Genomic DNA, 22633 nt, shown 5'->3' on the forward strand with positions numbered 1-22633 from the left:
TTACTTTCCTAACGACTAATAACTTTTAAAGGGAAGGTGTCGTCCAAAAAAAAAAAATCAATAACTGAAAAAATGTAAAGTATTAATGTTTTAATGTTTTGTTTAGATATTATTATTTGTTTTTAATTGAGCAAAATATAAAAAAAATAAGTTTGATATTTTCCATTCTTAAACACTAGAGGGAGCAGCTGCTGAAATCCTACAGAAATCCCACTGAAGAAATAGCTCACATTACAGCTGCAGTAAAAATGGGCAGAATCTGCTCTCCTGTGTGTGATGTCATATCCCCCTCCCAATCTGGGTGTTTCCAACATGATAACAGAGAATAAAATTTAGGATCACAGTGCGGAGCCATTTTGCTGGTGACCAGAAATGTCTAAAGTGTCACCAAGGACAGCAGGCAGTATCACATAGGATAGGATTAAATACCCATCTTAGCAGATGGTACTACACAGGACAGGATTAGATACATAGCTCAGCAGGCAGAATCACACAGGATAGGATTAGATACACAGCTCATCAGATTGTATCACACAGGAGAGGATTAGATACACATCTCAGAAGACGGTACAACACAGGACAAAATTAGATACACAGCTCAGCAAACAGTATCACACAGGATAGGATTAGATAGAGCTCAGCAGACAGCATCACATAGGATAGGATTAGATACATGGCTCAGCAGACAGTATCACACAGTAGGGGATTAGATACACAGCTCAGCAGACAGTATCACACAGGATAGGATTAAATACACAGCAGCTCAGAAGATGGTACCACACAGGAAAGGATTAGATACACAGCTCAGCAGACAGTATCACACAGGATAGGATTAGATACAGAACTCAGCAGACGGTACCACATAGGACAGGATTAGATACACAGCTCAGCGGACAGTATCACACAGGAAAGGATTAGATACACAGCTCAGCAGGCAGTTTCACACAGGAGAGGATTAGATACATGGCTCATCAGGCAGTATCACACAGGAGAGGATTAGATACATGGCTCAGCAGGCAGTATCGCACAGGACAGGATTAGATACACAGCTCAGCAGGCAGTATCACACAGGAGAGGATTAGATACATGGCTCAGCAGGCAGTATCACACAGGAGAGGATTAGATACATGGCTCAGCAGGCAGTATCACAAAGGACAGGATTAGATACACAGCTCAGCAGACAGTATCACACAGGAGAGGATTAGATACATGGCTCAGCAGGCAGTATCACACAGGAGAGGATTAGATACCCAGCTCTGAAGACAGTATCACACACAGGATAGGATTAGATATAGCTCATCAGGCAGTATCACACAGGAGAGGATTAGATACCCAGCTCTGAAGACAGTATCACACACAGGATAGGATTAGATACAGATCAGCAGGCAGTATCACACAGGAGAGGATTAGATACACGGCACGGGGGAGAAGCGAGGGGTGTCATTGGAGAAGGTAGCGGTGGGGGAGGGGCGCCGGTACTCACGCACTGCTCTGCATGCACGCCTGCATCGGCTGCACCAAGGAGAGAGGAGGGGATGTCATTGGATCATTGGAGATGGTAGCAGCGGCGGTGGTGGGGGAGGGGCACCGGTACTTACATGCTCTGAATGCACACGCACACAAACACACACACAGCTCTGCTGCATGCACGCTGGCAGTAGTGGTGGGGGGAGAGAGGGGCTGGGTAGAGCGGGGGAAGGAGGTGTCATAGGAGACGGTAACGGCGGGGGGAGGGGAGGCGGCCTGGCACCCCGTACTCACACATCCCGGCGGTTGAAAGGGGTAAAGTGGAGCAAACAGCATACGCTATAAGCTCCACAATGGTGGCGCTGATCTCCTCCCTCAGCTGAGATCTGGACAGCCCAGGGGGGGCGTCCATTTCATAGCAGATGCCTTCTCTAATGTTAATAAATGAGGTTGGAGGCTATTAGAGTCTATGTTCAGGGGCTGCCATAAAGGTGGTGAGTAAATGTCGTAACAAACACCAAATCCAAGATGGCAGCCCCCAGTGCCTTCAGTAAAATTAGAATTAAATAAAAACTAAATAAGCAGTGATTTTAATTTTGTATTAAAAATACTTGATTTCATAATACAATTCATTAATACAAAAATAAAAAACCGCGACACCCTTTCTTTAGCAATAAGATCCCTTTGCTGTGTTGTAAGCCGTAAATTAAATCTTACTATATCAGTTAAACTTTACATGGACTTAATCAGAATCACTGTAAAAGATAGCAGCTGTGTACTGACTACTATTTAACATGTGTTTAATTGTGATTGCCCAATTTAGTATACAACCACATCCCTAGTTAGAAAAACTTGTTCACATTTATAAAACCACATTGTATTTGTTTTGTTATTTAAATTTTCTCCTGCAAAATTATTTCAGTTTGCTTTTAATAGATTCATTAAGATTATTGATGAAATGAAAGGTCGAAAAACATCTGAAATAAACCTTCTTGGTATGATTTTTTACATTCCACAAATCTAGCATTTTTAACAAGGGTATTTAGACTTTTTATATCCACTATATGACCACAACACATTCTTATACCTTATTTTGAATGTATATTTAAATCATCCATATTCCTCAGCAGTTCCTCTCCAAGTTATGTTATAAATTATAAATATAACTATTTCAATTAACTTTTCTTATAGAAACACAGATGAGCCATTAATCTATAGTCAAACAAAATATAATTATCTCAAGCAGCACTTTCTTGATTGGAAGATTATATAATAAAATATACTGATACCTTCATCGCTGTTGTCATCCACGAGAATAATTTCCTTCAGAAGATGGACAGGTGTATGATTCACTGCGCTGTGTACTGACCGAAGGATCACTGACAAGGCTTCGTTTACAAAGATGAAAATGATTGAAATCTGAGGAAGTTCCTTAGGGTATTTTAATTTCTTACACCTTAAAGAAATCAATATTTGCAATGTAAAATATGCTATAATGTATTTATATATTAGAAACATAAAAGAAAAGGTATAAAGTAGAATGAAAGAAGGATAGATAAGAAAGAAAATAGTGTTCAATATGCATAAACGTTTGACAACAGTCCGCTTTGTTATAAATTGGTAAAATGTTATAAGGATTTAGCATGGAATTACACAATTTCTCTACATATCCTCCATTAAAAGGTCATAATTATGAATCACTGTTTTTAACTAGCATTCTAGATTTACAGGTTTTTACTATTTCTGTGCTTCAGTTTATCCATATGATTAGCAAATATAAGGCTAAGAACGCACTTTGCGTTCTCCTACTTGCAGTTCTAAACCCACGTTTTGGGCTTAATTGATTTGACCAAAGTTGCCTTTTTGAGAACTTTAGTGCTGAAAACACATGCGTATTTACCGCGTTTTAGATGCGTTTTCAGCGCTTTTTACCTGCTTTTTCACCTGCGTTTTGACAGATGCGTTTTGAACATCAAGACACTGCTAAATAAAGTTTAAACAGTCAAACAGAATGAAAAAAGAGAAAAAAAAGGATCAAATCTATATTAATGGGAAAAATAATGAAAATAGATATGTTTCATAAAATTATATTGGTAATATACATTTTATCGCTAAAATAGCAATAAATGCATATTTTTCTAAAATTGACCGTATTTTTCGCTTTATAAGACGCACCGGATTATAAGACGCACCCCAAATTTAGACATAAAAAAAGGTAAAAAAAAGAAAAATGGGGTCCGTCTTATACTCCGGTGTTCTCTTACCGGAGGGGGGCAGCAGTGGTGGTGAAGCGGTGGCGTCCATGGTTGCAGGTGCGGTGGTGGCAGGCGCGGTGGCGTCCGGGGTGGCAGGAGCCGCGGGACACCGTGGTGGCAGGAGCCGCGGGTTGCGTGGTGGTGGCGGCGGCGGCAGCAGCAGTGGCGGTGGGTGAGTCGTGCAGCAGGCCGGTGCAGTGAGTGTCCCAGTGTCCGCGGTCCTGGTTCAAATAATGGCGCCGGGAGCGGCGCATGCACAGATGGAGCTCTCATCCAAGAGCTCCATCTGTGCACACGCTGACTCCTGGAGCAGCGCGTGCGCAAATAGAGCTCTCATCCAAGAGCTCCATCTGCGCATGCGCTCGCTTCCGGCGCCATCATTTGAAACTGGGACTGCGGACAAACTGGGTAACTTGCTGCACAGCCGCCACCACGCACGCACAGAGTGGCAGCCAGTAGGCTGCCCGCCCACCCTGCGTGCAAGCGGCCGGGTACCTGTGCTTGCGTGCGGGTGCCTGTGCGGCTGCCGCCCGCACACAGCACCCGGCTGCCGCCCGTACACAGCACCCGGCTGCCGCCCGCGACACAGCACCCGACTGCCGCCCACAAACAGCACTCGGCTGCTGCCCGCACACAGGACCCAGCTGACACCCACATGGGCACCCGACTGCCGCCCGCACACAGCACCCGGCTGCCGCCCACACACAGCACCCGGCTGCCACCCGCACACAGCACCCAGCTGCCGCCCGCACACAGGACCCGGCTGACACCCGCACAGGCACCCGACTGCTGCCCGCACACAGCACCCGGCTGCCGCCCGCACGCAAGCACAGGTACCCGGCCGCTTGCACGCAGCCACAGGCACCCAGCCGCCCGATCGCCGCACAGACAGGACACCCAGGTACCGCTATATTCACATTATAAGACGCACCGCCCATTTTCCTCCCAAATTTTTGGGAGGAAAAGTACGTCTTATAAAGCGAAAAATACGGTAATTGTCGGATTATGTGTGTGTGTAAAGGGACATATCAAATCATTATTTTGATGTCCAAAACGCATGTGTTCTGCACATAAAAAGCAGGTAAAACGCAGGAATTTGAAGGAATCTTGGTTTTTGCCATTTCTCATTGACTTCAATGTTAGCAAAATGCACCAGTTTTGAATATGCAAAGGGGCTCTGTTTTTATAATGCTTTTCCAATACATAGGTCCCCCTAAGTCACCTCAAAACTGAATAGGTCACAAATAAAAAACCTTGTGCAAATTTCCTTGAAAAAAATGAAAAATTGCTGCTATAATTTTAAATTTTGGACAGCCTATCAAAATAAGGGACATATTAGAAATGGTACTGTTGAAAAGCAAACATGACGTAAATGTTATTTATTAACTTTTTATATGGCATAACTATCTGTATTGTAGCTATGAACCTTCAAAGTATAAAAATGGCATTTTTTTACATTTTTCAAAATATCTAGTATATTTATAAACACAGAACCTAGTGACCTAAATTTATAACTAACATAATATACAATGTGTCTAAAAAAACAATCTCAAAATCACTAGGATATGTTGGAACATTCTAGAGCATTGCTACCTAAAGCGACAAGTCAGATTTGAAAAATTTGAATCGATCACTAAGAGGTTAAAGTTTATGGTTTCAATACATAGGCCTCCATGAATTGGAATAGGTGAGTAGGCTCTCTATGGTTGGCATGGTAGTCTTGACTTTCCTTATAACTTTAAAGGGGTTATCTGGGACATTTACATTGATAGAATGTCCTTAGGATAGGCCATCAATATCTGATCAATGGGGGTAGACACCACATCTCGGTGGTGGACGGATGTGCTGCGGCTGGGTACTGCATATCCACCCACTATTTTAATAAATAATACATGGCTGTGACCACTATAATGTTGACAGAGAAGTGCTGGGAAGCTCTACAACTAAGCATTTCTGTCTGGCACCATTAACAGATGATTGCTGAGAGTGCAGGGCATTGTTGCCCCAGTGATCAGATTTTGATGACCTATCCTAGGGATAGGCCATCAATCTAAAAAGCCCAGACAACCCCATTAAGGCTGCCAGTGAATAAAGAGTTACTTGACATAATCTGAGGAATAATTCATGTCTTGCTGATCGTTGTTGAACTGAGCGCCCAGAGATGTTATCGAGTTCGGACTAAAGGGTACTTTACACACTGCGATATCGGTACCGATATCGCTAGCGAGAGTACCCGCCCCTGTCGGTTGTGCGTCACGGGCGACATCGCTGCCCGTGGCGCACAACATCTCTAACACTGGTCACATGGACTTACCTTCCCTGCGACGTCGCTCTGGCCGGCGAACCGCCTCCTTTCTAAGGGGGCAGTACATGCAGCGTCACAGCGACGTCACACGGCAGCCGTCCAATAGAAGCAGAGGGGCGGAGATGAGCGGGACGAACATCCTGCCCACCTCCTTCCTTCATCATGCGGCCGGCCACAGGTACGAGATTGTTGCTCATTCCTGCGGTGTCACACATAGCGATGTGTGCTGCCGCAGCTCCAACAAACAACCTCGCTACTGAATAGGCAACAATTTTTGGTAAGTGAACGACGTCTCACATACCAATGATTTTTTACCTCTCGTGCAATCGTTTAAGGTCGCTCATACGTGTTACAAGCTGCGACGTCGCTAACGACGCCGGATGTGCGTCACAAACACCTTGACCCTGATGATATACAGTTAGGTCCAGAAATATTTGGACAGTGACACAATTTTCGCGAGTTGGGCTCTGCATGCCACCACATTGGATTTGAAATGAAACCTCTACAACAGAATTCAAGTGCAGATTGTAACGTTTAATCTGAAGGTTTGAACAAAAATATCTGAAAATTGTAGGAATTGTACACATTTCTTTACAAACACTCCACATTTTAGGAGGTCAAAAGTAATTGGACAAATAAACCAAACCCAAACAAAATATTTTTATTTTCAATATTTTGTTGCGAATCCTTTGGAGGCAATCACTGCCTTAAGTCTGGAACCCATGGACATCACCAAACGCTGGGTTTCCTCCTTCTTAATGCTTTGCCAGGCCTTTACAGCCGCAGTCTTCAGGTCTTGCTTGTTTGTGGGTCTTTCCGTCTTAAGTCTGGATTTGAGCAAGTGAAATGCATGCTCAATTGGGTTAAGATCTGGTGATTGACTTGGCCATTGCAGAATGGTCCACTTTTTTGCACTCATGAACTCCTGGGTAGCTTTGGCTGTATGCTTGGGGTCATTGTCCATCTGTACTATGAAGCGCCGTCCGATCAACTTTGCGGCATTTGGCTGAATCTGGGCTGAAAGTATATCCCGGTACACTTCAGAATTCATCCGGCTACTCTTGTCTGCTGTTATGTCATCAATAAACACAAGTGACCCAGTGCCATTGAAAGCCATGCATGCCCATGCCCTCACGTTGCCTCCACCATGTTTTACAGAGGATGTGGTGTGCCTTGGATCATGTGCCGTTCCCTTTCTTCTCCAAACTTTTTTCTTCCCATCATTCTGGTACAGGTTGATCTTTGTCCCATCTGTCCATAGAATACTTTTCCAGAACTGAGCTGGCTTCATGAGGTGTTTTTCAGCAAATTTAACTCTGGCCTGTCTATTTTTGGAATTGATGAATGGTTTGCATCTAGATGTGAACCCTTTGTATTTACTTTCATGGAGTCTTCTCTTTACTGTTGACTTAGAGACAGATACACCTACTTCACTGAGAGTGTTCTGGACTTCAGTTGATGTTGTGAACGGGTTCTTCTTCACCAAAGAAAGTATGCGGCGATCATCCACCACTGTTGTCATCCGTGGACGCCCAGGCCTTTTTGAGTTCCCAAGCTCACCAGTCAATTCCTTTTTTCTCAGAATGTACCCGACTGTTGATTTTGCTACTCCAAGCATGCCTGCTATCTCTCTGATGGATTTTTTCTTTTTTTTCAGCCTCAGGATGTTCTGCTTCACCTCAATTGAGAGTTCCTTAGACCACATGTTTTCTGGTTACATCAACAGCTTCCAAATGCAAAACCACACACTTGTAATCAACCCCAGACCTTTTAACTACTTCATTGATTACAGGTTAACGAGGGAGACGCCTTCAGAGTTAATTGCAGCCCTTAGAGTCCCTTGTCCAATTACTTTTGGTCCCTTGAAAAAGAGGAGGCTATGCATTACAGAGCTATGATTCCTAAACCCTTTCTCCGATTTGGATGTGAAAACTCTCATATTGCCGCTGGGAGTGTGCACTTTCAGCCCATATTATATATATAATTGTATTTCTGAACATGTTTTTGTAAACAGCTAAAATAACAAAACTTGTGTCACTGTCCAAATATTTCTGGACCTAACTGTATTGTTAGCGATGTCGCAGCGTGTAAATGGCCCTTTACACTTGTATGTGGCTGGCTACTGGCATTGCAATGGAGGTCAGTTATGAGTACACTGACAAGAAATGACAATTTTAATGGTGACCTTGATGTGGCAGAGACATGTACATGCATATACTGTGAACTGCACATATTTAGACACAAACCTGTATTGATGGAACGATACAATACCATCACAGCCTCTAAATTATTCATTTTTATATGTAGTGGCTTGGATGCAAAAATGGCCTACGATTTACTGGCACAGAAAAATTGCTCACAGCAACAATTTGCCTACAGTAGTTTGTCTTTTAACTTGCACAGAACACGAGAGCCGGGATAACCTAGATGTAAATTCCATTTAGATTACTTGCATGTTTACACTGCCTGAAAAGGACAGGCTTTGAAAGGCCACAGACAGCCAGTTTCTAAATTGTTAGTACACTGAATGCAGAAATGCCCATTTCATAGCATAGCAATTTCACTCTTAATTCACTTTATTCTTAAACCTGAGGGAGAATTATATTTTTGGAGACAAACACAATTCCATGAAATAGACTGAAGGAGTTGTAAAGCCTATAAGATTTTGATTTAATAGCATCACTATTTTGTAAATTACAGTTGCCATAGGGCTATTTGTTGCTCTATGCAAGGTGATGCATCATTTACAGCTTTTCACATAAAATATTTTCTATTTACTATTAGGAACATTTATGGAAGGGTCTAACAGTCGTATTCTGTTTAAAGAGATTACGTTGGCAATTTTTCACTCCTTAAAGGTAATGCACCATGAAAAAACCTAGGAATTAAGTTAAATACAAGCAACTGAATACTATTATCCATGGTATAAAAGTGTATTTATGCTTACTGACAGCTAATATCTAACTGCTAAAATGCATAAACAAGAAATCCGATTATCACAATTGTTCCCTTTATATAAAAGAATTAAAGAAGAATTTTTACTGTAGCTCTATAACTTATTCAGTGTTCAGTGAATTGCAGGTTGCTCTTTACAGCAATCTGTACTCTAAGAGGAGCATAATGTAGGGTCAGAGACTGTGATTCTGGGGATCTATCACTGACTGGTCAACTAAGGCTAAGTTCGCACACTGCTTTTTTTTGACGCTGCGTTTTTGTGCGTTTTTGGCCGCTAAAAACGCACAAAAACGCACCTGCGTCGAAAAACGCGTGCGTTTTTACCACGATTTGGTGCGTTTTTGGCTACGTTTTGCTGCGTTTTTGATCTCTGAGTTTTGCTGCGTTTTTCCAATGCATTGCATGGGGGGAAAACGCAGAAAAACGCAGAAAAGAATTGACATGTCCATTTTATTTTTCAAGCTCAAAAATGCAGCTTAAAAAAACAGTTGTGTGCGGACAGCAAAATTGAAAACTCATAGACTTTGCTGGGGAAGCAAAGTCATGCAGTTTTGAGGCCAAAAACGCGCAAAAACGCCGCGAAAAACGCACTGTGCGCACATAGCCTTAGTGTACTTTCCATATCACTGTTTATCAGTGGGAGATAACCTACATAGTCCTACATAGTCATGAGCTCTGTATAACTTTTCTGTTATCATTGATTGACAGCTTTTGCCTGTGTACAGTCTACAAGGAAAGCTGCCTATTAGTGGTGTGGATGGAGTTATACAAAGCTCAGTATTAAGAGAACTGGTAGATCTTCAGCAGATTAGACAGATTTTAATCAAAACTACAGTAAGCATGACAATAAGTGATATTGGAGTCAGGGTCTTTGCCCCAAATCATGCTGGTGTCACATGGATTAGCAACAACTAGGTGACATACTCTCTTTAACGAGGCAACTTTAATGTACAGTATACATGTTCTGTAAAAGGCTCTGAGTGTTTCATCATAATCCCCTTCACTTACAGGCTTAACGAACCCTATTATTAATGTTAATCAGAGACATTGTCAGTGTCGGGGTTTGATCCGGTCATCTTTTGTTCCATGGTCTGATCTTAAACTGAACCAAAAACATTGTCAGTCTCGGGGTTTGATCTAGTAACCTTTTCCTCTGTGGTCTGAGTCCCTCTATGTTCAGCCACAGCTTGGTCAGCTCCTATCCAAGTGCTCAATTATTATTTACCTTCATATTTTCTTTTTTCCTATATGGTGTTTGATTACCACATACTGCAACCAAGGAGGACAGTATTAATAACCTCAGTACTAGTTTCTTAATAAACCAAAATTCTAAAACTGAGGCTTGTGTGACACGTAAAGTATGCTTTTTGTATTTGAACACAGGTAACTCCTATATTATTAAGCCAAATGAAAAACCTCCATAATTAATAAATGTCAACTCAACTATCTAACTTACAAACTGTGTGCATTATAAAAAAAAAATTTCTTTTGCGCACTTCCTTGTTGTAGTAGTCCAATATTAGACCCATAGATGCCACCCAAATACTGTTGTTGGTTACCACTGGATACCATTTCCCCATAGCCAGATAAGCTGAGCTCATTTGGACATAAATAAAGAAGAGTTTAAATTAAAAATCTCAAAATGGGTTCAAAACACTTATAGGAGAACTGAGAATGTTATATACCTAGTTTCTAGTCAATTAGAGGCTTTTCAGTGTTGCGATTCATGGCAAATTCATTCATAGCAAATCAGAATTTTTGGGAAAATTTGGCAAAGCTGGCAAATTCCAATTTCTAACAATCTACCAACTGTACTTTTGATATCTCAAATTCTTAAAGAGATAATATTTTCTATGCAGTTTAAATAACATATCAACTTTGATATGCCAGCTATTAGGACTACAATGATACGGAATGTATCATTATTTTTCAATTTCCACTTTGGACAAATACTCTTCTCATTTAGTATCCTCATTAGTACCTCAAAGCATTACTACGTGTTAAGAAAACATTGTAGAGAAAACTGTTAAGCCATTCTACCTTTGGCCTTTAAGGCCCTAATACACATTAGACTAACATGGGCCAAGACTGCTGATAATGGCAGGCTCGGTAGACAAGCTATAGTATGTGAGGGTCTCCTGATTTTTGACTCATTTGACTTTGGACTGCAGATCCTTTTGTTCTCCTACATATAAGCCAGTGTCAAAAAAGACTGGCAGTGGCTCTTTCATAGACAACAAAGGAATGCTTGGCAGAGCGAGTGATCCTGTGTATACAGGAGTCGAGAGCGATAACTTGAAGCTGAATGGTCATTTGGCCAACAGCTATATTATAAGGGGCATAAAAAACTTAATGAGCTCCTCACAATCACATTATGCATACAATACCCGTGATGTAATATATCATTCTGGGCAAGTTACTTATTATTATATAATTAAACTAGTTGTACTACTTGGCCTCGCCCGGGTTAATAACTGCTGTTAACAATAATTAAATGTGGAAAGGAGTTCATAAGTAATTTTAGAAATGCTCATCTTGACATCTAGAGTATACAACTAAAAGTGAAGGGATTTTAGTATTTAATACAAGGGCTTGTGCCATCATACATCTTATTAGGTTACATGGTTGACATAGAGAGGAGTCATCTAACTGGGATCCCCCATACATAAGCAGACCTGAGCCATTCTTGCATTATAAGTAAAGCCATTAATCCAAACAGATGTGATGTAATATTACATTTTCCCTGCATTGGCATCTGCAGAAGAAATGCTTGACTGGCTGAGGCACCCCTCCCGTAACATCAGCTCCTTAACAGTTGGGCTTGATGCAGGCCATAAGTATTTGTTCATTGAGGCTTACTGAATTGGTCCTAGCTGCATTATAGTGCACAGACACAATCATATGTGATTGTGCTTGTTTCAAACATAGCACGTATATGAAAATTGCTGGAGCATTGTGCTTCCTTTTTTAGCTGAACTATTGGGGTTTCATGAGTCATGCTCCCATTGATAAAATATTTATGAAATATTAATGATAATCTTGGAAAGTGTAGGAAAATATATATCATGAATAAGTAACACTGCATGAAGAAAAAAAAATAAGGCAGAGCTATTAGAAATGTGCTAAATTGATTTAATATGAGAACACAAAATAGATTGGCCACACTCGAAATTGTGAAGCTAATTATAATTAATTTGTAGAGTGAGCTTGGTCACGCCTCATCTGCACCATCCCTCCGAAGCTCTACCCTCTTAAAAAAAATACAGGAGCAAATTTACAGGTTGAAAATGCCAAAACCTGAATATTTTTGAAAATATTTGCTACATTTCAGTTTTGTGCCAGAAATTTTGCAAAAGCTGTTTGATGAATCAGGGGCAAAGATTCATGTGCTGCAAGTACACTACAGTTCAAAAGTTTACGGTCAATTTGATATTTCATTATTTTTTAAAGAAAAGCACATTTATTTTTCAATTAAGCTAATATTAAATTAAACAGAAATATACTCTCTACATGTGGTAAATGACTATTGTAGCTGCAAACGTCTGTTTTTTAATGCAATACCTACATAGGTGTATAGAGGCCCATTTCCAACAACCACCACTCCAGTGTTCTAATGGTACATTGTGTTTGCTAACTGTGTTAAAAAGCTAACGGATGTTTAGAAGTCCCTTGACAACCCTTGTACAAGTATGTTAGCACAGCTGCAAACAGTTTTTCTGATTAGAGAAGCTATAAAACTTACCTTCCTTTGAGCTAGTTTATAATCTGGAGCATTACATTTGTTGGTTCCATTAAACTCTCAAAATATCCAGAAAAAGAGATTTTTCATGTGAACTCGACAGTTTATTCTTGTTCTTAGAAATGAAGGATATTCCATGCGAGAGATTGCCAAGAAACTGAAGATTTCCTACAACGATGTGTACTACTCCTTTCAGAGGAGAACACAAACAAGCTCTAATCAGAGTAGAAAGAGAAGTGGGAGTCCTGGCTGCACAACTGAGCAACAAGACAAGTACATTAGAGTCTCTAGTTTGAGAAATCAATACCTCACAGGTCCTCAATTGGCAGCTTCATTAAATAATACCCACAAAACGCCAGTGTCAACATCTACAGTGAAGAGGCGACTCCGAGATGCTGGCCTTCAGGGCAGAGTGGCAAAGAAAAAGTCATATCTGAGACTGGCTAAAAAAAGGAAAAGATTAGTATGGGCAAAAGAACACAGACATTGGACAGAGGAAGATTGGAAAAAAGTGTTATGGACAGACGAATCAAAGTTTGAGGTGTTTGGATCACACAGAAAAACATTTGTGAGACACAAAACAACTGAAAAGATGCTGGAATAGTGCCTAACGCCATCTGTCAAGCATAGTGGAGGTAATGTGATGGTCTGGGGTTGCTTTGGTGCAGGTAAAGTGGGAGATTTGTACAAGGTAAAAGGGATTTTGAATAAGGAAGGCTATCACTCCATTTTGCAACACCATGCCATACCCTGTGGACAGTGCTTGATTGGAGCCAATTTCATCCTACAACAGGATAATGACACAAAGCACACCTCCAAATTATACATGAACTATTTAGGGAATAAGCAGGCAGCTGGTATTCTATTTGTAATGAAGTGGCCTGCCAAGTCACCAGATCTCAACCCTATTGAGCTGTTGTGGGAGCAGCTTGACCGTATCGTATGCAAAAAGTGCCCATCAAGCCAATCCAACTTGTGGGAGGGCTTCTGGAAGCATGAGGTGAAATATTCCCAGATTACCTCCGCAAATTAACAGCTAGAATGCCAAAGGTCTGCAAAGCTGGAATTGCAGCAAAGGGAGCATTCTTTGACAAAATCAAAGTTTGAAGGAGAAAATTATTATTTCAAGTAAAAAATCATTATTTCTAACTAGAGATGAGCGAACTGGCCATAGTTCGGCTCGAGTTCGGTTCGCCGAACGGAGGTCTCGTTCGAGTTCGGTTCGTCGAACGTTCGACGAACCAAACTCGAACCTATAGGATATAATGGGAGGCAATCACAAACACATAAAAATGCATGATAAATGTACACAAACAGTTAATAAACATTGCCATAACACTTACCGGTCCCCGCGATCCCTCCTGCACTCTGTGTCCTGTCGCTATTCCATCCGATGATCGCTGAATCCTCCCGGTGACCAGCACTGCCAGCAGTGATGCAGGACCTATCGTGACGTCAAAATAGCCATGTGACCAGTCACGTGGCTATTATCTCATTGGCTACAGACTGGTCACATGACTATGACGCATCATGTAGGACCTGCGAGTGCATCTCTCCGGTACACGGTGCATATTTGTGTATCGCCGTGTACCGGCGACATGCTCTGGCACACAGTCGACTCCCCGTTCCGTTAGGGACCGGCTGCCACAGCCGGTCATTAACGGAGATCACCGTTGCCATAGCAACGCAGTTAGCGGTGACGTCACCGCTAACCGCGGCTCCGGGAGCACTGTTGCTATGGTAACGCGTCTGTCAGCGTTACCGCTGACAGCCAGCAGCACTGATCACTCACGGAGTGAAGGCTGCACGCTGCTTCCCGTGCAGCCTTCACGGAGTGAAGGCTCCATGGGGAGCAGCAGCGTCTTCCCCCATGCAGCAATGATGGAGCAGAGCTGCATTTGTTGAACGAGAAATACAGAAGACCATGGATCGTGGAGGGCTGACAGGGGGTAATAAAGATGGAGTCTCTAATGTGTCTGTGTATTTATTTCTATTAAAGTATTTTTTCTCTGTGTGGTGTCTTTTTTTTAACCCTTTATTGGAGAATCTTAATGGCCGGGTCAAACGTGCCTGACATTAAGAATTTCTGGCTTAATACTAGCTAATAAAACAAAGCTAGTATTAACTCATTATTACCCAACAAGCCACCCGGCTTCAGGGCTGTTGGAAGAGTTGGATACAGCGCCAGATGATGGCGCTTCTATGAAAGCGCCATTTTCTGGGGCGGCTGCGGACTGCAATTCGCAGCAGAGGCGCCCAGAAACCTCAGGCTAACCTGTGCTGCGGATTCCAATCCCCAGCTGCCTAGTTGTAGCCGGCTGGACACAAAAATGGGGCGAAGCCCACGTCATTTGTTTTTTAATTATTTCATGAAAGGAGTGAAATAATTAAAAAAAACGGGCTTCCCTATATTTTTGGTTCCCAGCCGGGTACAAATAGGCAACTGGGGGTTGGAGGCAGCCCGTGGCTGCCTGCTGTACCTGGCTAGCATACAAAAATATGGCGAAGCCCACGTCCTTTTTTTGGTGGGCAAAAAAATTCTGCATACAGTCCTGGATGGAGTATGCTGAGCCTTGTAGTTCTGCAGCTGCTGTCTGCTCTTCTCCATACAGACAGACAGCAGCTGCAGAACTACAAGGCTCAGCATACTACATCCAGGACTGTATGCAGAAGTTTTTTGCCCCCTGAAAAAATTATGTGGGCTTCGCCATATTTTTGTATGCTAGCCAGGTACAGCAGGCAGGTACGGCTGCCCCCAACCCCCAGTTGCCTATTTGTACCCGGCTGGGAACCAAAAATAAAGGGAAGCCCTTTTTTTATTATTTCATGAATTTCATTAAATAATTAGAAAACAAATGACGTAGGCTTCGCACCATTTTTGTGTCCAGCCAGGTACAACTAGGCAGCTGGGGATTGGAATCCGCAGCACAGGTTGGTCTGAGCTTTCTGGGCCCCACTGCTGCGAATTGCAGACTGCATCCGCCTCAGAAAATGGCACTTTCATAAAAGCGCCATCTTCTGGCGCGGTATCCAACTCTTCCAGCACCTGCCTGCTATACCTGGCTAGCATACAAAAATATGGCGAAGCTCACGTCCTTTTTTTGTAGTTTTTTGGCAAAAAAAATAAAAAATGCTTCCCTGGATTTTCCATTGCCAGTGAAGGTAACACCAAGCAGTGGGGGTTAGCAGCCAGTAGCTGCTTGGATTACCCTTAGCTAGCGATACAAAAAATGCAGCGGGAGCCCATATATATTTTTTTTAATTATTTATTTAAATAACTAAAAACAAAATGGGCTTCCCTGTATTTTGATTGCCTGACATCACAGTGCTGTTAAAATGAATCTTTAAAAAAAATGACGTAGCACTCCGCGGTATTTTTGATTCTCAGCGCAGATAAAGCAGACAGCTATGGGTTGCCACCCCCATCTGCCTGCCGTTACCTTGGTTGGCAATCAAAATACAGGGAAGCCCATTAATTTTTTCTATTTAACAAATAGTTAAAAAAAAAATGACGTTGGGTCCCCCCATTTTTGATAGCCAGCTAGGGTAAAGCAGATGGCTGTAGCCTGAAAACCACAGCTGGCAGCTTTACCGTGGTTGGGGATCCAATGTGGAGGTCCCCCCAGGCTCTTTTTTTATAATTATTTTATAAATTTTAATAATTACACAATAAAAGTAGGGTCCCCCCCAAATTGGATCACCAGCCAAGGTAAAGCGGACAGCTGTGGTCTGGTATTCTCAGAGTGGGAAGGTCCATAGTTATTGGGCCTTCACAGCCTAAAAATAGCAGGCCGCAGGCACCCCAGACGTGGCGCATCCATTAGATGCGCCAATCCTGGCGCTTCACCCCAGCTCATCCCGTGCCCTGGTGCAGTGGCAAACGGGGTAATAAATGGGGTTGATACTAGCTGTAAAGTCACCTGAGATCAAGCCCAGCAGTTTGTGATGTCATGGCGTCTATTAGATACCCAATATCATAAACTGTCACTACTAACAAAAAAAAAATTGACAAAAGAAATTTATTTGAAAAAACAGTCCCCAAAACATTTCCTCTTTCACCAATTTATTGTAAGAAAAAAAATAAAGGGGTCCCACGACGACTCTGGACCGTCTAGAATATGGGGGGGAGACACTCAGGGAATGTATCCCCCATTTTCTAGGAGTGCGGACCCTTCAAGTGAGGAGTGTGGGTGCAATGAATCTGCACTCACTCTCCCCGGGTCCACAGCAGCAGAGTCCATGTCGTAATGGTTGCTACCAAAGCTGCAATGCCCTGCTCATGAGGTAAGGGCATGCCTATTCAGGAGAACTATTCTACATTTCCAAATATTGGTATTTGCTGATATTATTGCTATTCCACCTACTATATATTGGGGATAGGATCTTGGAGATGGAATACCCCTTTAAGTCCAGTTATCCAGCTGAATGAATACTTAACAACAGAGCTCACTATTTAGATGTGTTTTCTTGTGGCGTATAACGGACTCTCATGTTTGGTAGTCGTTCAGCAGGGAAACTATAAAAGCAAATCCCTCCATTTGGAAATGTAGTATATAGCTCTCCTGATCAATTATGTTCCTTACCTCATGAGCAGGGCATTGCAGTAATAATAATAATTTATTCATTTATATAGCGTTATTAATTCCATAGCGCTGTATGTCTTTGGAGTGTGGGAGGAAACCGGAGTACCCGGAGGAAACCCACGCAAACACGGGGAGAACATACAAACTCCTTGCAGATGGTGTCCTTGGTGAGAATTGAACCCAGGACCTCAGCGCTGCAAGACTGCAGTGCTAACCACTGAGCCACCGTGCCGCCCATTTAGCTTACAGATGCATAACCACCACTCACTGTGTCTGAACACAGGAAGCTGAGCTAACAGCCGCTCTGTGCATGCGGCAGCGTCTATTGTGAAGGAGAGGGCCGTGGGGGGATCAACGCTGCACAGGTACCGTGGGACACCGGAGAACACCGGTGGGGTTATAGGGGGTGACCTGGCAGGGCCTGGGGAGGAGTTTTCTGTTGCATGTGTCCTGGCACATGCGACAGAAATCAGAGGAGTAGGGTGAATGCGGCCGGCGCGCTGCTGTGCGCGTGACCATCTTGGATTTCTGGGAGGGCATCAGGGGGGGCACTTTGGCGACACCGGGGGACCTGGAAGAAGATTTATCATGTTTGTTCATGCCAGATGGGAGATAAATAATTTTTTACTGGCGCTGTCATTTACTGTAACATGATCATCGGTGTACGGTGTATACCTGTGATCACGTGAGCGGGGACCGGAAAAACCGTCCTGAATCATGATCTCCAGGGTCTCAGCTAGCCCTGAAACCCCGGAGATTTTCTGACGCTGGGGGGCGTTATTCAATTATTTCTGCCTGCTGTTTATAAACGGCAGATCAGAATAAGGCTACATTAACACGACCGATCAATTTTTGCGGTCTGCAAAAAACAGTCCATTTTTTTTCACGGGTGCATCCGTGTGGCATTCGTTTCCGTTCCGTAGACGGTCCGTATGTCATCTGTTTGTCATCCGTGTGCCTTCCGTTTTTTTGTGTACTGCAAAAAAATTGAAGGAGGGTAAATGCATAAATTTACCCAGGATCCATAGCTTCATCCTACATGAGGCGGTCACATGTTCACTCCAGTGCCATTTTCTACTGCTTTTCACAGCGTAGAGCGCTCTGGTGATTTTCTTGTGCTTGTGCACTTCATATCAGTCTTTTCTGTCATTATAATGGCAGAAAGACACATAATGTCCCACTCTCCTGCATTTTGTAATTTTGCACCCTTTGGTGCCTTTCATGTGGCACTAAGGGGTGCTTAGCTTTGTATTTAGCCAAAAAAATGAATAAAAAAATGACATAGGGTTCCCCCTATTTTTGTAGCCAGCTAGGGTAAAGCAGACAGCTGCAGCCTGCAGACCACAGCTGGCAACCTCACCTTGGCTGGTAATCCAAAACTGAGGGCACCCCACGCTGTTATTTTAAATTAAATAAATAATTAAAAAAAAAAAACACGTAGGTAGGGGTCCCCCCAAAATTGTATCACCAGCCAAGGTAAAGCAGACAGCTGGGGTCTTATATTCTCAGACTAGGGAGGTCCATGGTTATTAGACTCTCCCCAGCCTAAAAATAGCAGGCCGCAGCCGCCCCAGAAGTGGCGAATCCATTAGATGTGCCAATCCTGGTGCTTCGCCCCAGCTCAGCCCGCGCCCTGGTGCGGTGGCAAACGGGGTAATATATGGGGTTAATACCAGATGTGTAATGTCACCTGGCATCAAGCCCTGGGGTTGGTGAGGTCAGGCGTCTATCAGATACCCGACATCACCAACCCAGTCAGTAATAAAAAAAAATAGACGACAAACACATTTTTATTTGAAAAAATGCTCCTCAATACATTCCCTCTTTAACCAATTTATTAGAAAGAAAAACAAATCCAGGTCTGGTGTTATCCAAGGGGTTTCCATGATGATCCACACTGTCCCAGTCAATGAAGAGCAGGATGTTCCCCATTGGCTGGGAGAGCAGTGCAGTGACCTGAGCTAACATCAATTGGTCAGCCCAGGTCACTGCAGGGCATGACATGTGCTGCTGTCAGCGAGGTACATTACCTGCGCTGATCTCCTGCACTGCCGACAGCACCTGTCACTGAGTTCAATGATCGCTGCCTTCACAGCCAAGTATCGCGAGAGGCCCGTGACGTCACCGCTAGTCAGTCTCGGGTCGGAAGCGAGAGAAGGTGATGTGACAAGCGGCGGCCATGGAGGACAGTGACAGCGCTGAGGTCGGGACTTCATCACCACAGGTAAGCCGAGCGGGACCATGTGTGCAGAGTGCCAGGAGGACGTCAGTGTCGTGGACTGCATGGCTGGGGACGTGTGTGTGTGTGTGTGTGTATGTGTACATGCCGCGTGCAGGAGGGGGCGGAGCAAGCTGAGCGGGGAAGTGTGGGCTTCCTGCACGTAACTAGGATAAACATCGGGTTACTAACCAAAGCGCTTTGCTTGGATACCCGATGTTTATCTTGGTTACCAGCTTCTGGCAGGCTGCCAGCGATGGCTCCTGCACACTGTAGCTGTAAAAAGCCCTGCTTTTTGCTGCTAGAACCGTTCTCAAACGTATCTAGAACTATCGAGCTTTAGCAAAAAGCTCGAGTTCTAGTTCTATCTAGAACAGCCCCCAAAATCACTCGAGCCACGAACTGGAGAACCTCAAACCGCGAACCGCGCTCAACTCTATTTCTAACCTTGTCAATATCTGGACTATATTTTCTATTCATTATGCAACTCATTTGAAAAATAAAAGTATGATTTTTCATGTAATAGACAAAATTGTCTGGGTGACCCCAAACTTTTGAACTGTAGTGTACACTATCGTTCAATACCAAATCATAAGCACACCAGTTCATTACTTCTAGCATAAGAATGTTCCTTTTTCTAAATAATAGTAAACATTACCTAATCTAATCTAAACCTTGCATGTCTTAGAAAACACAGTTAAAGTGATTGTCAACCCCTTATTAACCAGAATGTTTGCGCCATTAAATACACTTTTACTCAACTCCAGGGTCGGCGTCATTCCAGCTGTGTTGATGCTTGGTCTCCCAGAGCTCACATGACATTATGACATGACACATGACATCTCTGTGCCCAATAAGTGCCAACTTCCCTTTTCCAGGCTTCAGACGAAACAAACATCAATAGGAACTGGGTAACCAGCAGCAGCTTTGACTCCCTCTTGATGTGTGATCTGAGGGCAGGAAGAAGGAAGCCGGCGCGGACTGAGCACAGGGATGGCATGACTTAACGTCATGTGAGCTCTGGGAGAGTGTGGTGACAATGCTGGAATAGTGATGGCAAGAGAAGTGAGAATAAGTGTTTTAATTTTAATGGGGGCGAATGCTCAGATTAAGAAGAGGTTGCCTGAATAATAGACAGCCCCTTTAAGTATTTCAACAGGATAAGTTCAATATATAATACAAATGCAATGATAAATACAATTAGAATTAATTCCATTTTAATAGCTTAATTTTAGCAGTGCATATGATATTACATGAATCAGCAATTCCTACAAAACAGAATCAATCATGTGCTAAAAATAAAGGTCTCTTTCAGCTGAGAATGTCTATAATTATTAGTGGAATTTATTGATCGCTCAGTTTTATTACAGTGCACGGCTATAAATCTCAAATCCTATGTTCTTTGCCTGCAGAAAAAATATAATGGTATTGTTATATGAAGGCACTGGTACAATACTAAAGGCATAATAATACTGTATCGGTCTGTTGCACATGCAATTAAATTTCTGCACATAAAATGCTACAGGTGCTGCAGTCATATAAATAAATAATACCATATTCTTAAAAATAGGTGTTCAGTTTTGCTGTTCATTATTTCAGCCTGTGCTGCTTAGTAGCTTTCTTGCTCTGCACCATTACTGCATATTTATGGCTGGTAACTGCAACCTACTGTAGCTGCATTTTCTAACAGCATTTTAAGAAGAAACTGAAATCCACCTCCTGTTTTAACACTACTATTGCCTGATAATATTTTCGCTCTCCACGGCAGCTCGGTCATTAAAATAGCTTTCATGTACTAAATGTAGTTTTCTCCCACTTTAAAATTATTTTTAAATAGGCGCAGGGTGAGGTAATAGAAAAAACTGCTTTACTCACCTCCTGAATCAATGGCACTCATCTGCACTTCCAGATCCAGGAGGTGAGTAAAGCATTGATCCATAACCTTCACATAGGCAATATGTAAACCCATCAGTTTTAGACATATTACCTATATAAACACTACGGCTGTCTATAGCAGTGGCTAGTGTTGTCCTCTCATAAGTTCCCATTACTTTTGGGATTTACAGTGCCTTACTGCATTTTTGGTTAATAGTGATTTGATTCCTCATGTATTCCTCACGTTCATTTTTTGTCCTGCTATTTTTTATATCTTATACCCCACTAATATCTTTCTCTTTACCTCCAGAACCGCATATAGTATTGAGTACCACACTGTTCCAAGCATACAGTACATTCCGGTACTTTGTTTCACCAGTGCCTACAGCTTCAAGCCTTCGTTCCCTTTACAACCTCCAGGAGCATCATTACACTCTCACTGCTATTACAGTCTGCCAGCTGCGTCCGCAAACTTGGACACGCACTCATCGCTCACATTATGGACTTCACCTCCAACCCCGGCTTATGCGTCAGCATCCTTCCTGGATCTCATTGGCTATCACTCACTATTTGCTGCCATGGCATCAATGTCCTGCCCTCTACCTTTATACCTCTGCACTTTTCCAGACCTGTCAGCGCCTGCAAAAAGCAGTTGTGGATACCGCTATTTACACATAGTGCTCACGATCACTCGGGCCGATCTTTGCATACTGGTATGTGTTATTTATCCTCTTTTTTACACTTTTAAAACTCTGTTGTACCATTTACCAGAAGACCGCTGACACACCTCTTAATTATCCTATCCTCACCTCTTCTTTTCCTTTTTTTTTACTTCCATTTTACATCCTTATGTAAATAACATTTCTATTGTGACATATCTTAACTTATATTTTTATGTCTTGTTATCATATAATTTAAGCACACTGATGAAGGTCCAGAGTGGACAGAAACATCTGTGCTAGTTCTGATTGGATTTACAAGGAAAGAAGCTCAAAAAGATCACAAGCCAATAAAGTAATATAACATGTGAAAAAAACTTTTAAAAATATTGTTTTATTGATTATACTAAATACACTCACACCATTTGTAGTGTTCTAAAAACTGCTAAGTGCACAGAATAAGAGAAAAATGCATGCCCTATATCATATTCTCCCTCTTGTGCACTACCTGTCATTGTTGGGCGGCACCCTAGATAAGATATGGCACCCCCACTCACCATCGCATGTCCCTAGATTT

The 22633-nt window shown here is 42.6% G+C and overlaps 1 protein-coding gene across 2 annotated transcripts in view; it reads right to left on the minus strand.

Moving 5' to 3' along the window:
- Positions 1 to 22633, minus strand: part of GALNT17 (polypeptide N-acetylgalactosaminyltransferase 17) — a 581607-nt gene that overhangs the window by 324959 nt on the left and 234015 nt on the right. The window contains exon 3 of one of the 2 annotated variants that reach the window (XM_075336335.1): positions 2757 to 2923. The exons of the other annotated variant lie outside the window; for it this stretch is intronic. Within the exon in view, the coding sequence (XP_075192450.1) occupies positions 2757 to 2923 (167 nt within the window). The remainder of the gene's footprint in view (positions 1 to 2756; positions 2924 to 22633) is intronic. 2 annotated transcript variants of the gene reach the window in all.

This window comes from Anomaloglossus baeobatrachus, chromosome 2 (assembly GCF_048569485.1).
Source record: "Anomaloglossus baeobatrachus isolate aAnoBae1 chromosome 2, aAnoBae1.hap1, whole genome shotgun sequence".
In the NCBI taxonomy this organism is placed as follows: Eukaryota; Metazoa; Chordata; class Amphibia; order Anura; family Aromobatidae; genus Anomaloglossus; species Anomaloglossus baeobatrachus.